The sequence below is a fragment of the Lygodium microphyllum genome, chromosome 3 (assembly GCF_053477565.2).
Source record: "Lygodium microphyllum isolate KBCC chromosome 3, Lygodium_microphyllum_v1.1.10, whole genome shotgun sequence".
In the NCBI taxonomy this organism is placed as follows: domain Eukaryota; kingdom Viridiplantae; phylum Streptophyta; class Polypodiopsida; order Schizaeales; family Lygodiaceae; genus Lygodium; species Lygodium microphyllum.
Window position 1 is genome coordinate 122,369,049 of NC_141137.1, and position 15,409 is coordinate 122,384,457.

Consider the following 15,409-nt stretch of genomic DNA (forward strand, 5'->3'; position numbering starts at 1 on the left):
AAACATGTAGAAAGCTCAAATGCTTGAGAACTCATAATGGGGGTGAGTTCACATCGACTGAATTCAAGTCGTTTTGTGACTTGCATGGTATTAAGAGGGAGCTTACAGCCCCTTACAACCCTTCTTCAAATGGGGTGGTTGAAAGATATTATAGGACTTTATGTGAAGGAGTGCAGTGCATGCTGTCCATTGCTAATCTCTCTCATGAATTTTGGGGAGAGGCACTTAAAACCACAGTTCACAGTTGCAACTGCTCTTTAAATAGGGCCTTGAATAATGGCATCCCTGAGGAGGTTTGGTCTGGCAAATCAGCCTCATGTAACCATTTATGTATATTTGGTTGTGATGCATTTGTGCATGTTAGGGATGAGCTGAGGAACAAACTTGAACCAAAATCCACCAAAGGCATTTTCACGGGCTATGGTGATGAGGGTGAATTTGGCTACAAAGTGTGGTTACCTCAGCCCAAGAAAATTATTCGCAGGCGTAATGTTGTGTTTAATGAGGCAAAATTGTTGAAAGGTAGTACTTCAGCCTCTAATGAAGATATGAAAAATGTGAAATTTTAGAGTTTGCAGCCACCTAGTACTTCAGAAAATGAGCCTCAAGGTGTTGTAGCACAGGCTGAAACTGATAATCAGCCTGTTATTTTTGAGCCAGATGATGATGGACAGCAAGTAGGAGCACAAGGAGGTCATGGATAGCAAGATAGGCTTGCTGATTATGAAAATGCAAGTGCTAATAATGAAAATAAAGGTGCTTTACAGCATGAACATCATGCTGAAAATGGCTTATAGCAGCCAATAAATGTTGAAAATAATACACCTCCAGATGTAGACCCAATTCTTGAAAATGTTAATCATTGGGTACGTAGATCTACACGCATAAGAAGGGCAACCATATAGGTTTGACCCCTCCTTGCATTATGTAATGCTTACAGATGAGGGTGAGCTTCTTACATACAAAGAGGCCAAGTCACGTGAGTTCAAAAGTAAGTGGGAGCTAGCTATACAGGAAGAGATTAAATCTCTATATGCAAATGATACTTGGGATCTTGTGTCATTGCCCAAGGGAAGGAAGCCACTTCCAAACAAATGGATGTACAAAGTAAAGACAGTTGATGGGAAACCCAAGTACAAGGCAAGACTGGCTGCCAAAGGGTATGCATAAAAGGAAGGGATCGACTTCCAAGAGGTATTCTCACCTGTTGTGAAGATGACCACTCTACGTGTGCTTTTTGCTCTTATTGTTGTATTGGACTTAGAGCTGTATCAAATGATGTAAAAACAACTTGCATGGTAACATTGATGAGGAAATCTACATGAAACAACCCGAGGGCTTTGTAGTTCTTGGAAATGAGCAGATGGTGTGTAAGCTAAAACACAGCCTGTATGGGCTGAAGCAAGCACCACGGCAGTGGTACAAAAAGTTTGACACTTTTATGCTATCTCATGAGTTTACACGCAGCCATGCAGATCATTGCTTGTACATGAAAAAGAATACAAATGGCGGCCCCATCATACTTGTTTGCTGTGAAAAGAAAGACTAGCTTGGATGCTCTCAAAAATCAGCTTTCTCCATAAAAGATTTGGGGAGTGCAAAGCATATTTTGGGCTTGAGGATTCGCAGAGATAGAATGCAGAAATTGTTGTTTTTATTTCAAGAAAAGTACATTGAAAAGGTATTGGACAGATTTAACATGGTTGAAGCTAAGCCTTTTGGGGTAGCCTTACCTACTTATCTTAAGCTTAGTAAAGCCAACAATCCAAAAGATGACGTGGAAGCAAATGCTATGAAGGGAGTGTCTTATGCATTCGCTTGTGGCTCTCTTATTATGCTATGGTTGCTACTCGTCCAGACATTGCTCATGCAGTGGGAGTTGCTAGCAGGTTTATGTCGAATCCTGGCAAAACACATTGGGAGGTTGCCAAGTGTATTCTTAGATACCTCAAGGGTACACAAAGAAAGTGTATTTGCTATGGGTAGGGTGCACTTACTTTGCAGGGTTATTGTGATGCAAACATGGTAGGTGACTTGGACACTCATAGGTCCACCAGTGGGTATTTCTTTACAATTGTTGGTGGGGTTGTTTCTTGGTGTTCCAAGTTGCAGAACATTGTTGCACTGAGTACTATTGAAGCTGAATACATATCAGCTATTGAAGCTTTTAAGGAAGCTATATGGTTGAGCAGCCTTGTAGAGGATCTCGGCATGTCTATAGGTATTGTAGTTTAGGGATGTGATAGCCAGAGTGCTGTGTATCTGGCTAAGAATGCCATGTATCATTCACGCACAAAGCATATAGATGTGCAATATCACTTCATCAGACATATTTTGGAAGATGATCAAATCACATTGACTAAGATCAAAACACAAGACAATCTTGCAGACGTTCTCACTAAAAGCCTAAGCAAAGCTCAACACGAGCATTGCATACGACTAGTGGGAGTTGGCTAGAGATTCACATTGGACCTTTAAGTGAGAGGTTGTTGGGATCAAGGTCCGGTTTTAACCTTCGTGTAAAGTGCACGCACATTATTTAGCTGTACATGTGAATGGACCCTTACGTGCCCTAAGTATAAATATATTTTATTCTTTGTGTACTAACACATTGTTGGTAAGCACTTTCACTTTGCTCTCTCTTTGACTCTCTCACTAGCCGTCACACTCTTATACTCACTCCTCGAACTTTTGCTGCATCCAGTTGAACTCCAACAGAAACTTTCGAAAATCTTCCAATTTGAGAAATTATGGTTTTTGCATTTTTTCTTAGAGCTGTAGAAAATGGCGAGCAGGGCTGAGAAAATGGCGAGAAAGGTTAAAAAAATAGGGACATGGTTGAGAATATTAGGAGCAGGGTTGAGAGAGGTTGTGTGTGCAAAGTTGTGTGCAAGACTATATATGGGATTGCATGTAGGCTGAAAACAACAGCAACACCTTCTCCAAAACAACTTCCCTTCTAAGTAAGTAGCTCGTCCCTTGAAAATAGTAGCTCCTCTACCTTTATCGATTGAGTAGACTTAGGATGGGTGGCACTAGCGCGGCTGAGCGGTGGAGAGACATAACCCATGTGTCTAGCTCTGATACCAAATGTTGGAAATGGAGAAAGAGAGAATGAGAGTGAACACAAGACAATGAGCAAGATTTGGCAGCAGCTCAACATGAAAGGGCTACTGTAAATGTAGCAAAAACAATTCTGAGATGGCTGTAACAAACTCTCTAGGTGAGTAAAATGGATGTCCCATTACCTTAGCGTACTAGACAAGTTGCTAGGCATGCAACACACAATATAGAGGGGGCATATTTGATTGATATAACAAAAGTAGATGATTGTGATGAGCATGTGTTTGTGAGCTCACTATTGGATGATGATAAGTCTGCTTCCATGGACGAAGCTCAACAAGATGTACATTGAATGCAAGCCATGTTGGAGTTAGACTCCATTGCCACTGACTCTACATGGGATCTTGTAGAGCTACCCCTTTGCAAGAAGGCCATTGGCACTAAGTGGGTTTTCAAACTCAAATATAAGCTGATGGTAAAATTGGCAAGTATAAGGCACGGTTGGTTGCAAAAGGCTATGTGTAGAAGAAAGGCATAGATAATGAGGAATTTTTTACTTCTATATCGCATATGAGTATAGTGAGATGTGTGATTTTGATGGTTGGACATTGTGGTTGGAAAGTACATTAGTTGGATATTAAAATAACATTTTTGAATGGGGATTTGCATGAGGATGTTTATGTGTCTCAACCTTCAGGGTGTGGTTTGAGATTAAAGGAAAAGAGCACATGGTATGCAAGTTGCATAAAGCTCTTTATGGCCTTAAATAGGCTCCTCATGCATGGTATTCTAAAATTGATGGTTGTTTGGCCAGCAAAGGTTCAAAAATAGTCCGTTTGCTTCCACTCTATACATTAAGAATGAAGGGGGGACTTCTTGATTATCATTCTTTATGTAGATGACGTAAGAATGGAGGGGAGACTTGTTGATTATCATTCTTTATGTAGATGACATGTTGCTCATTGGATCTATGAGGGGAGAATTTCAGATTTTAAGGCTGAATTAAAACATGCATTTGCTATGTCAAGTATGGGTTGTTTGCACTAATATTTGGGGATTTAGTTCACCCAAAATCAGCATAGTATTATCATGTCAGAGTCAGTATGTGTATAAGTTGTTACATAGGTTTAATATGCAAAATTGCAAACCTATGGGGTCAAGCTTAAAGCTGTCTATGCATGATGGTGAAGAGATGTTTGATGTTGCAATTTACAGCCAAGCTATTGGTTGTTTTATTTATCTTTGCAACACATGCCTTGACATTTAGTATGTAGTATCTTAGGTGAGCAAGTATATGATTAGCCCACAGACCATACATTGGCAAGTTGTTAAGTGGGTCTTTAGATATTTGCAAGGTAATAAGTCACATGCATTATTATTTCTCGTGGGGGAGACTTGCATCTATAGGATTATAGTGATTTAGATTGGGCTGGTGATATAGACACTAGGTAGTCTACTAGTGGACATTGTTTCTTTCTAGGCGGCTCATGTATTTCATGGCTAAGTAAGAAATAGCCTATTGTGGCTAACTTGTCTTGTGAGGCTGAGTACAGGGTAGCCTTCACTGCAATAGTGAAATGTGTATGGTTTTGTAGATTGTTGATTGTTTTACAGATTTCTTTGGAGGGTCCTATATCCATTCTTTTTGATAGTTAAAAGTGCTATTGCAGTGGCACGAATCTTGGAGTTCATGCTTGTACTAAACACATTGAAGTACACTGTCATTATGTGAGAGAGAGATGCTATGCAGCCTTCATCACTTGCTAATTGGTTTATTGCCTTCTTTCACATCAGCATTTTTGGCATCCATTTCACTTCACCTTTTGCTTGCGCACACATTTATACAAGGTTTGCTCTTGACCAGGCAGGCATAGAGGGCTGGCCAGCAGTCAGTGGCCCTTGCTACATGATTTAGGATGGGGATACTCCAGTTTGCCATCTGTGTGCATGCACCCTTCATCAGGCTATTAATAAAACATTTGTCACTAGAAGATGCTAAATCTGCTGAACTAAAGTGCTATTCACTTTTTAAATAACAGGCTTACTTTATAAGCCATTCAGCTCTATTGCTGAGCTATAACCTGACCATTTCACTTTTCTTTGAAGGAGTTATACATGAGAAGACATTTAGATTTGAGCATGTGCTCTTGCATCCACTTCATTTTGAAAATTAGTACTCCATATGACTTTTATATCCATATGCTAGCTGATCTGTCCATCAGAAACTTAACTATGCATTAAACTACTCATTCAAATGATCTTTGTGTAACTCTTGGTTTCTTCATTCTGCAATAAAGGAAACGTTTTTTGATGCTGTTGCAATGAATTGACTTGCCATTGTCCATCTAAGAACTTACTGAGATTGAATTTAGTTATTTCTGATGATAACAGGCTTTTGAACGGCTGATTGAAAATCATATGCTGACCAGTGATGAAGGTGAATTTTACTTGTTTTTTATCTGAATATGATCTTCCTTATTCACCAAGTTTGAGCGCCTTTTCAAATTTATATCAGCCGTGTGCTATCTGAGTGCAAATGCATGCTACTTAATTTTGATGTAGGAAGAGCACCTTGGTGTTATAAAATATGAGTGCATGTGCATAATGATTGCCCAGAAACCGTCAACCTTAGTGATGTGCTAAAACTGGTCTTTTTGTATTTGCTTCTTGGTTTTGTAGAAGCAAACTTGCTTTCGGCACTAAAGTTTGAACCAGAAGACCAGTGGCTGTATTTGTTATATTCCTGCCATTTAAAAAAGGTGAGTCTGACAAATCAGTTTATCTCCAGGTTTGGTTAGTTCATAATTGACATGGAAAATGGTTTACTCAAAACATACATCTGAACCTTGCATCGATTTGATTATTGCTGATGCATAGTTCCTCGGTCTGCCAAGGATAGTATGATCAATCCAATTCAGTGGAGGCCAAATTTTCGGAGTTAGAAAAGGAGCCTACTGACACTAGTTCTGATGGAGATGGCACAGCATGCTACTCTCTCAAGGATAATTCTGATTTTCTAGCTTGCAAATCAGATTACCATTATCATCGTGGGGAGTACCAGAAGTGCTATGAAACAACGAAAGCGTATGTGAGAGTTTGGATTTTGTTTGCCTTTCTAAAACCCATCGGGCTAGATAACATTTTCTTAAGACAATGCACATATTTGCAGGATACCAGTTTTAGGCCTCAAACTTTTTGCTATCAAAACCTGTTGGTTTGAAATTCAGGCTAACTTCCTACAGGTTGCTGGAAGCAGATCCTTACCACTTAAAGTGCATGCCGATGCATTTAGCAGCTGCCTTAGAGCTTGGACGTAAAAATGAATTATTTCTAAAGGCACACAATTTAGTTGAAGAGTATCCTCAAAAGTAAGTCCTTTTCCGTTTCAGTTCTAAATCATTTAGTGCCTAATAGAGTATCATGTGTTTGATATTATTAGCAAGTTGGAGTTCTATGTATGATAGAAGTTGTCCAGATGTTTTTAAACAAACTTTAGGTTTGTGGTAACCTCATTATGTGCATGAGTTCTCTCTCAAAGAGAAAGCAGCAAAGCCATCATAATATGAACCATGCTGGAAAACTTACAAGAAGGAGAGCATTTATAGTTTGCACCGTGACACATAATGGACCAAAGAGATCATTGTAAAATGTTGGAGATTTATTTAATGACAAACTCTCATTAGACTGCCTGGTATCTACTGCTTCAATTTGCTACAGAGTTTGTTTTTTCATACTTATAAATTTCACCATTTTCTAACTCTCATATGTAGGGCGATAGCTTGGTTTGCAGTTGGATGCTATTATCTCTGCATCCGTCAGTTTGATCACGCACGCCGTTATTTCTGGTATAGATGTTGTATAGCCTGTAGCACTAATTTAAATGCACATGTTTGTGGAGATATGAATTTATGATGGATTCTGCCTTTTTCAGCAAGGCAACTACATTAGATCGTGCATTTGCATCTGCTTGGATAGGATTTGGGCATGCTTATGCAGCTCAAGAGGAAAGCGATCAGGCAATGGCTGCTTATCGAACTGCAGCTCAACTTTTTGCAGGGTTTGTGGCTGCCACCTTCAAATCTTGTTTTATACTGAGCATATTCATCCAAGTGAACTCTCTAAATTGTGTCCTTTGGTCATCAGGTGCCATCTGCCAGCCTTATGTATTGGTATGGAGTACCTTAGAACAAATAATCTCAACCTTGCTAAGCAGGTATGCCCAGTGAGTCCAGATTGGATGGCTCAACTGCGCATGTGACTCTGTCAAAAGCTTGCCATGATGTTGCTTTCTTAGCTTGCCGATTGAAAGTGTTTGCACCTTTTTTAACTTCACACTACCTACAAATGGTTTCTGCTTTGGCTGCACTGACTCAATTTGAATTTTAGGGCCTAATAAATTAGCTGCACTGTTTCAATTTGAATTTTATGGCCTACTAAATTAGCTGGAAGGGCTGCAGTTTTTTATGCAGGCAAGAAGAATATGTCCAACAGATCCCCGTATTTTTAATGAAATGGGTGTCATGGCATATCGGAACAAAGAGTGAGTCTCTACTTTTTTTGATTTGGACTTGAACTTGCCAAGAGGAGCAGTTTTCAGTCCTGAATTTTCATGCACATATTGATAGCTATGAAGCAGCTGTTCGAAACTTTCACACAACATTGCGGCTGGTTCCTCAACCTTGGACAGAGGCTTGGGAGCCTACTGTTGTTAACCTGGCACATTCTCTGCGTAAACTAATGTAAGCTGTTGCTTTTGATATTCTACGAGAACTTTTCATTGATTGAACAATACTCTTGTAGAACAAAATTTGACATATTGAAACATTCTGTACTTAAAAGGAAGGTAGGTCTCATGAGTATAAAATGCACCTAAGGCAAGAGTGTAAGGGCGAGAATCTGTACCGCAACCCACATGTCAAGTGCACATTTGTTTGCATGTAGCTTCATGCCAATCTAACAGCTTAAAGGTGTTTTCTAAATCTGGAAGTCACTGCATGTGTTCCTACTGTATCTTTTAGCAATGTATAATTTGGAAGCATTGAAAAGGATAAACATGCACATGTGCCCTCAGATGATGTATTCTACTGGGATAGGTAATTGGCCCGGAAAATAACTGATGATACGTTTTTGACTTCATATAAACATTCTGTATCTGATGTGCTCAATAGTGATCTGACCCAAGGTAAGGTGACCTTGCAAATTTTGCCTGCCTTAAGCATGTGTGAAGGGATGGAAAAGTAGACGTAGAAACTTACAGCAATGACCTTTTTCATAATCATCACTACAGAAAGGAATAAGGATTGGAGCTGTTTCAAATCCAATGTGGCATTGTATCAGGTGGTCCTAGGTGTGCACATGAATTTTAGCTGGTTTGCTTCTTGAGACATGCTGTTCTCCTGTACCTTGTCCTTGACGTCTTTTGCAAGGAAGTCAGTTGTTCTTTTGTGAATATTCATGTTCTCCCTAACGCCCTCTTAGACACTCTCCATCAAGAATATATCTGAGCCACATAATGGTTGATTTCAGTACAGACTTAAGAGACAAATGTTACTACAATAAGGTAAAGTATCGATGTGAATTGAAAGTAAGTCACCATGCAGTAACTGCTGTTGTGTAAAATTTACTCTATTAAGAAGAGGCATTCTCTCTGACAAGCATCAGAGTGGTATGAGGTTTTTCAAGCATCAATCATGGAGTCAAGATTTGTTATGGCTGATTAACTTGAGTTGCGGTATCATGAAATTTAAGTGGTTGAAAACTCTTATATTCACGTAGGAAGTACTTTAGAAATCAGGGCACTTTGATGTAGATGCTGATAAGACTTTTTCAGCACAACCTTTCATGATCAGATTTTAGATCTGGGAGGAATTCTTTAGGCTTTGTTGATGATTTAGACACAGGAATACACTTGTTTTAACAGGTAACTGTGCTGAGGCAAGCACATTTTGTAGTCACAGAGCCTAGTTAAGCTGTCTTTGGCAGATAGAGCACTTGTGTTTACAGTCTTTCATGTTAGCAGGTATTATGCCGAGGCAATCACATTTTATGAAAAAGCTTTAGCGCTTAATTCTAGAGGAGCAGGTACTTTTGCTGCTTTGGGTTTTACTCACCATTTGCAGGTAATGCTCTACTCTTTATTTCACTGGCAGTACACATTGACATGATTTTAATGACTTGGATATTTATATTTACCATTTTTTGTCTGCAGGGTAGCACATTAATTGCCATAGAGTTCTATCACAAGGTAAATCCAGCTCTCCGTAGGGTGTCCACCTCATTCATCATTTGTGCTCTTTTGGTTGGCCTATTAATTCAAGCCCTCTCCACCAGACATTTCATCGGTTTCTTTTTCCCTCTTCAAGAAATGCACCTTTTGTTTCTCAGCATAACATATAGCCTAGCATGTGATCTGGAGGTTCTATTATAGATGTTTATGGCTTGCATAAGGCAAACCCACATGCACATAAAATCGCTTAAACACACAACTCTCTGACATTCAAATTCTAAACATCAAATGTCTTCTGAAATCAGGCCCTTGGTCTAAAGCCCGATGATACTTTTACAACTGAGTTGCTGACAAGTGCCATAACAGAAGAGTGTATTCGAACGTCTGCTGTCCGTGATTCTCAGTATCATTCAGCTGGTATTGGATTCTCACAGCAGCATACAATTTAACCTCTCAGTATCTGACTGAGTCACTGATTTAAATCTGTGGCTATCGTAGAAAGATCCACTAGATGGCTTACTTCTCAGAGCAGTTACTTTTCTTCTGGGATTGGTCCTTTATCAGGTTTGTAAGACCTGAGACAACCTGCTTTATAGGGACGCATTGTCCCTGACTGAGATCTGCAGTAAAATTTTATCCACTGTTACCTTCAAATTTGATAATGATTGTTTCAAGCCCTGACATTAGGTTTTCAGAGAAGAACACTGCCATGTAATGCTGCTGATGTCCAAATGCATGGTAGATGTCCTGAATGTCTCCTTAGAACAGATAAAAGGTTGTGTCTTAGTGGTGTATTCTTCATGATGTAAACTACACGTAGTCTATGTAAGCTATTCAGACAACTGTACTCTCTCTTGGCACTACCGTGCTGATACAAGTCTACAGAAGTTCATTAATACACTTACGATCTGATTCGGTTGAATTTCTTGTGGGATGCACTGTTGGCAGATTCCAAAGGACCCTTGTTCTTACTATAGTTGCATGGTGAATCATTGGAAGCTCTTGCTAGTGAACGTGGAGACCTCCAGACCTCAAGTTATAATTTTCATGATATCAGAACTGGTAGCTCTTGCTCAACATCTATGAGGTGGCAATTCCAGAAGATAAGAACCCATACATTGTTGTGCTTCATGTGGGGACCCTTGTGTAATACTGAGCTTCGTTGCATGTGGATTGGTGTTCACACTTTGGGATATACATCAAGTGCCTTGCATTAAGGACATCCTTCAAGCATTAATGAAATAGAGACCTCAATCCTGCTTAAAAAGTTAGCTGTTAAAGGCACATATGCTTTGGCCATGCTATGGGAAGTGTTGGTTGAGCATGTTGACTAGGAAGATCTGGTTTGGGAATGCATCTCAAGTATATATTGGAAGAAAGATAAGAATTTCCTTGTAGTGTATCCCATGCTAAGCCTTGATGGCAAGAGAAGTTGGAGAACCAAACATGTATTGAGTGCAATGAAATTATCGGTAGCAGCGGTATCATACATATTCTGCTTGCTTCGTACATCAAGTCGACGATGTTTTATCTCGTGCAAGATAGCTGCGAGACCTCGTGTTTCACCTTTGGATAGGTCTGAAGCGAAATGCTAGATGGACTGGTTGAACAGTACATGTTGGATAATTTTCTTTATATATAATGAAGAGTAGAGACCGAGCATACGTACTCATCGCGTCGTGGAAGAAACACTTTCGAGGCATCATGGAACTTTGGTCTATTTTCATTGATTGGAAGTAGTTTTTTGTTTAGTTCGTTGACTCCTATACATGCATTTCTCCCAAAATTCAGATTAAGATTGGTAGTTGGACAATTTGATTCATGGTTATTTAAGTTATTCTTTGAAGGTTCTCAAACAACTTTGGGATTATCAAATTGCCCCTTAAGAGTAATCTAAACTCATTGTATTGTTGTATTGAGTTTGGAGTGGTATGTTTGTCTCTAGGCATGTTTACTTAAGGAGGTCTCAAGTAGTTATTATTTTTGTAAAATTTTTTGTTGATACACATTACATTACATTGAAGGCATGATACACGTTGCCCAAAGTGAGATACATGGTCCTTGGATAAGAAAAGAATCACTAGTTAAAAGCCCCACGAAAGAGCATGCACACTAAAATTTATCATATAAAATCTATATTGACATTTGAAAAAGTGCATTGTGTCCCCTTTATATAATGCAAGAATTCACCTAATAGTTCAAAGACTTAAAAGTCTTTCTTATGCTTAGCTATCTTAGTTGTATAAGAAATTGGGTGCATTTCAAGACACTATGTTTTATATGAGATTTGTATTTATGTACACATTTCCTTGGCAAGTATTAGGTGTCACTCCATTACATGTCAATCAAATTGCTTAGGGTTACCTTTGACATCTTGGGACTTACTTGAAATCAAATTCTCAGAATGGTGCAAAAGATTGTGAGGATGATTGTCCTTATGCTAAAGCACCACTACATATATTATGTTAAGTAACTATATATTAGAAGCTAATATAAACTAATGTCTTTGGCAATTCTATTATTGTTTGGTACCATGTCCTTGGGGTGTGCTTGAGCTTCAATATCTTCTTAGGTATGCAAACCTTGCTATTTGTCCAAAGCACCATATGTTTAATGTTGGAGCTTGAGAAGGTATACAATGCTTTTAGGTGTTTCCTCAAATAGTGTCATTTTTAAAATCCATAAAAGCGATCATTCTTGTAAATATCAAACACTAGTATTTCAAATGATTGTCATTCATGTGATAAGTATGCGAGTCTCTACACGGCATTTCATTTTCTAATGACCCATGAAATTTGTAATTTGTCTTCCATTCACATGTGATATGGATAACTTTCCTAGTGGGAATTATCTTAGTGTCATTGGTGATATTTATACTCCATTGCATTGGAGTTTCAAATTTGGATTGGTCATAGCTTTTTCGAAACTTATATTCTCACTCACTCCAATACGCTTAATTGTCAAGGCTATATTGATAATGTCCTTAGATATCCATGTTATGATCTTTATTTTCATTTACTTCTAAAGTGAAGCTTCACATAGTTCCTCCTTATGTTGTTTAGCTTCGAAGGTGAGGCTTGATAAATAATAAAAAGAATGCTTATAAATTAGCGAGTGGACACTTGTAAATGTGTGATATGACCACTTTTAATGCCCTCTCTCAAAGCACAAGTGAAGAAGAAAAGAATGAGAAAATCCAAGATGCACTATGAGTACTCTAAGAGCATGCACTTCATTGTATGTGCCTTGGTAAGAAAGCACCCTAAAGGAGCCTAAATGCCATAATTTCTCTCCAATGAATGGTTATAATTCAAAAAGATTTGGAGAAACATTTGTGAATACATTAGTAAGGAAAGATAATGAATCTAGAAATTGTTGTTCGACACCTTTCACATTGTAGTAACATAAGCTCCATAGGTAGCTCACTATGACACCAAGATTCCTCCATGAGAGTATATGCATGCCCGTCGGGTCTCCTCATGTGAGATGACATGAATACATCATGTCATACGTCCCAATATGAACTTGGCATTGGCCACACTAGTCCAAGGTTTGGATGGCGAGATGTGCACTTGATGACACACCAAACCCACCAACAATGTAAGAGCATGAACATGCCCTTTGTTCACCCTCACACTTTCCCCTTATGGCTAGATGCATGTGAGGGCATGTAGTTGTTGAGAGTATATGCATATGAACCATCCTTATGCAGGAGTGGATAAGGGCAGGCATGTGTAAATGGTCTTGAGGAAGGGGAAACCCTAACCCTAGCTAGTTGGGGCTATATAAACAACCCATGGGTCTACATCAACTTTTGAGTGAGAGTGATCCAAGTTGTACTTTCATAAGCAATTTAAGAAACAAGACTTGTTATTGTACTTGTGTGCTCTTCTCTCCCTCTTGTGCACACTCTCTAGCTTCCACTCTGATTTTGCACAGGGTATCAAAGCCATCTCTGATCCTTCAGCTTCCCTCAACCTCTCTACACACGTAAGTGCACAAGAAGAAATCTTGTTCTCTCATTTACCCTTATTTCCACCATAGCCAGCTTGACCCACCTCTGTTGGAAGACTTGGGGAGAGAAAAGGAGAGCATTTCAGCTCCTGATTTCTTCTGAAGAACTCCTCCCTAGCTCAAGGTGCACATGTGGTATGAAAAACCTCAACATTGTGGGCGCAGGATGGCGACATTGTTGAAAGAGCAAGAAAAGGCGTAGTCTGGGCAACGTGGCATCTTTGAGTGTGGCGTGATCTACGAGTGGTGCATTATTCTCCGCCACCATAGGGTTTTCATAGTCTACCTACTAGGCCATCTCCCTCTAAGAGGGTTTGATCTCATTCCCTCTCTATTGCTCACAATCAACAAAACCCTAAATGTGGGTTTCTTGGTAGCCATAGCTAGGAAGCTTCAAGCTCTCTCATTCTCATTTTTTTTTCAATTTGGGCATTATCAAAAGTGATTTTAATCACTGAAAAACCCTTATCAAGATTTGTTACTACCATGTGGAGCTTAAATACAGAGTTTCTTCTCATTCCATGGGCAATATTAAGCTCGTAAATATCGACCTACATTATGAGTAAAAGAATGGAAGTTAGTAAGAGTTCTTCTTAGCACTACTAATGCATTCAACTAATGCTTCTTACTGTTTGCTGGTGGTAAATCAAAGAAATGAGTGTTATTGTACTCTCTCTGATTCATCCCATAGCATAAAGTTGATTGATAAGCCGTGTTCCACCAATAACTTTTCTAATAGGCCACATTACCAAGAGGAGCCAGAAGTCTAGTCAAAGTTCACCTCATTGAAACATTGGAAAACAATAAAACTTAAATCAAGGGTTGTTCAAAGAATGGGACCGCCAAAATCCTACCTTGAGATATTACATATGTATTATTTCCAACCTTTTTCATCCTTAAAGCTTTAAAATTGGTTATCATTTGTAGGGCTATCAATTCTGCTATTTGGTTCGTACTTGGCCACCTGTAAAGGACTAGACACTGCCATTGCCTAAGGCAATATGTAAGACCTTCCTATAATGGCCATGGCCTAAGCAAATGTAAGGCCTCAAATTCGCAAGTTCAATGGAAAATACTTCCATCCCTAGCAAGTCTTGGTAAAATATAAAATGATGGAACGAGGCTACTGGCCCTTCATAAAAGGGACCAAAGTTATTGACCCATCAAATCTCCTTGATGTAGAAGACGATGAAAGAGCTTAGGCCATCATCATGCTTCATTTGGATGAACCTTTAATTCATCATATTGACCAACTCTCCACTGCAGAGGATAAGTGGGATGAGCTTGAAAGGCTCTATGGTGCTACAGGGAAGAACTCCAAGATCTTTTTAAAGATTGAGTTTTTTAGCTTGGAGTATAAAGAGGGATAAGATCTAAGTAAGTTTATTTCACATATGGAGGGGCTCATGGCACAGATGGCCTCCGTTCAAGCACCAATTCATGATGAAGATGCCATTGCCATCCTTTTGAAATTTGTAAAGAAGGTCTTTCCAACCCTTGTTACTACCCTTACTAATATCCCAAACCCAACTTTGGCAAGTACCATTCAGTCATGCCTAGATGAAGAGAAGAGGAACCATAATGAAGGCTCTTTAGCATTTACTTTCTGTGAGCAAGTGTTAGTCCATACAGCTTCTATAAAGTGCTCCTTCTGTCGGAAAAAAGGGCATATTGTAAGTAATTGTTGGAAGAAGTATCCTGAGAAAATGAAGTGGAATAAATGCAAAAAGGCTGAGTATATCACCAGTAGGCATCCTAGTGTTCTAGAAGTACTCAAGGAATTGGAGGCCAACTTTGTCTCCCAATCCACAGATGATCGACTCTTTTGAGTCCTGTATCCCTTCTACATATAACCATCCTTGTAAGCCTGTTCTATAAAGGCATCCAATTTGGGTTAAGGGGGGGCATTCTCTTATGCTTTGTATTTCAATGCCATTTGGCATTGAGGGGGGGTGTTGAGAGGCATATGAACCCTCCTTATGCAGGAGTGGATAAGGGCAGGCGGGTGTAAATGGTCCTGAGGGAAGGGGAAACCCTAACCCTAGCAAGTTGGGGCTATATAAACAGTCTAGGGGTCTACATCAACTTTTGAGTGAGAGTGACCCA

At 39.2% G+C, this 15,409-nt stretch overlaps 1 protein-coding gene across 2 annotated transcripts in view; it reads left to right on the plus strand.

Moving 5' to 3' along the window:
- APC6 (anaphase promoting complex 6) overlaps positions 1 to 10,960 on the plus strand; it is a 62,254-nt gene extending 51,294 nt beyond the window's left edge. Inside the window, exons 5-16 of one of the 2 annotated variants that reach the window (XM_087674732.1) lie at positions 5,455 to 5,500; positions 5,743 to 5,822; positions 5,963 to 6,147; positions 6,306 to 6,431; positions 6,834 to 6,908; positions 6,995 to 7,120; positions 7,207 to 7,276; positions 7,521 to 7,603; positions 7,689 to 7,802; positions 9,083 to 9,182; positions 9,272 to 9,307; positions 9,595 to 10,960. In XM_087674732.1, coding sequence (XP_087530858.1) covers positions 5,455 to 5,500; positions 5,743 to 5,822; positions 5,963 to 6,147; positions 6,306 to 6,431; positions 6,834 to 6,908; positions 6,995 to 7,120; positions 7,207 to 7,276; positions 7,521 to 7,603; positions 7,689 to 7,802; positions 9,083 to 9,182; positions 9,272 to 9,307; positions 9,595 to 9,738 — 1,185 coding nt within the window. In that variant the 3' untranslated portion in view covers positions 9,739 to 10,960. The remainder of the gene's footprint in view (positions 1 to 5,454; positions 5,501 to 5,742; positions 5,823 to 5,962; positions 6,148 to 6,305; positions 6,432 to 6,833; positions 6,909 to 6,994; positions 7,121 to 7,206; positions 7,277 to 7,520; positions 7,604 to 7,688; positions 7,803 to 9,082; positions 9,183 to 9,271; positions 9,308 to 9,594) is intronic. The other variant, XM_087674731.1, reaches the window with a different exon arrangement.
- The last annotated feature ends 4,449 nt before the right edge of the window (positions 10,961 to 15,409 follow it).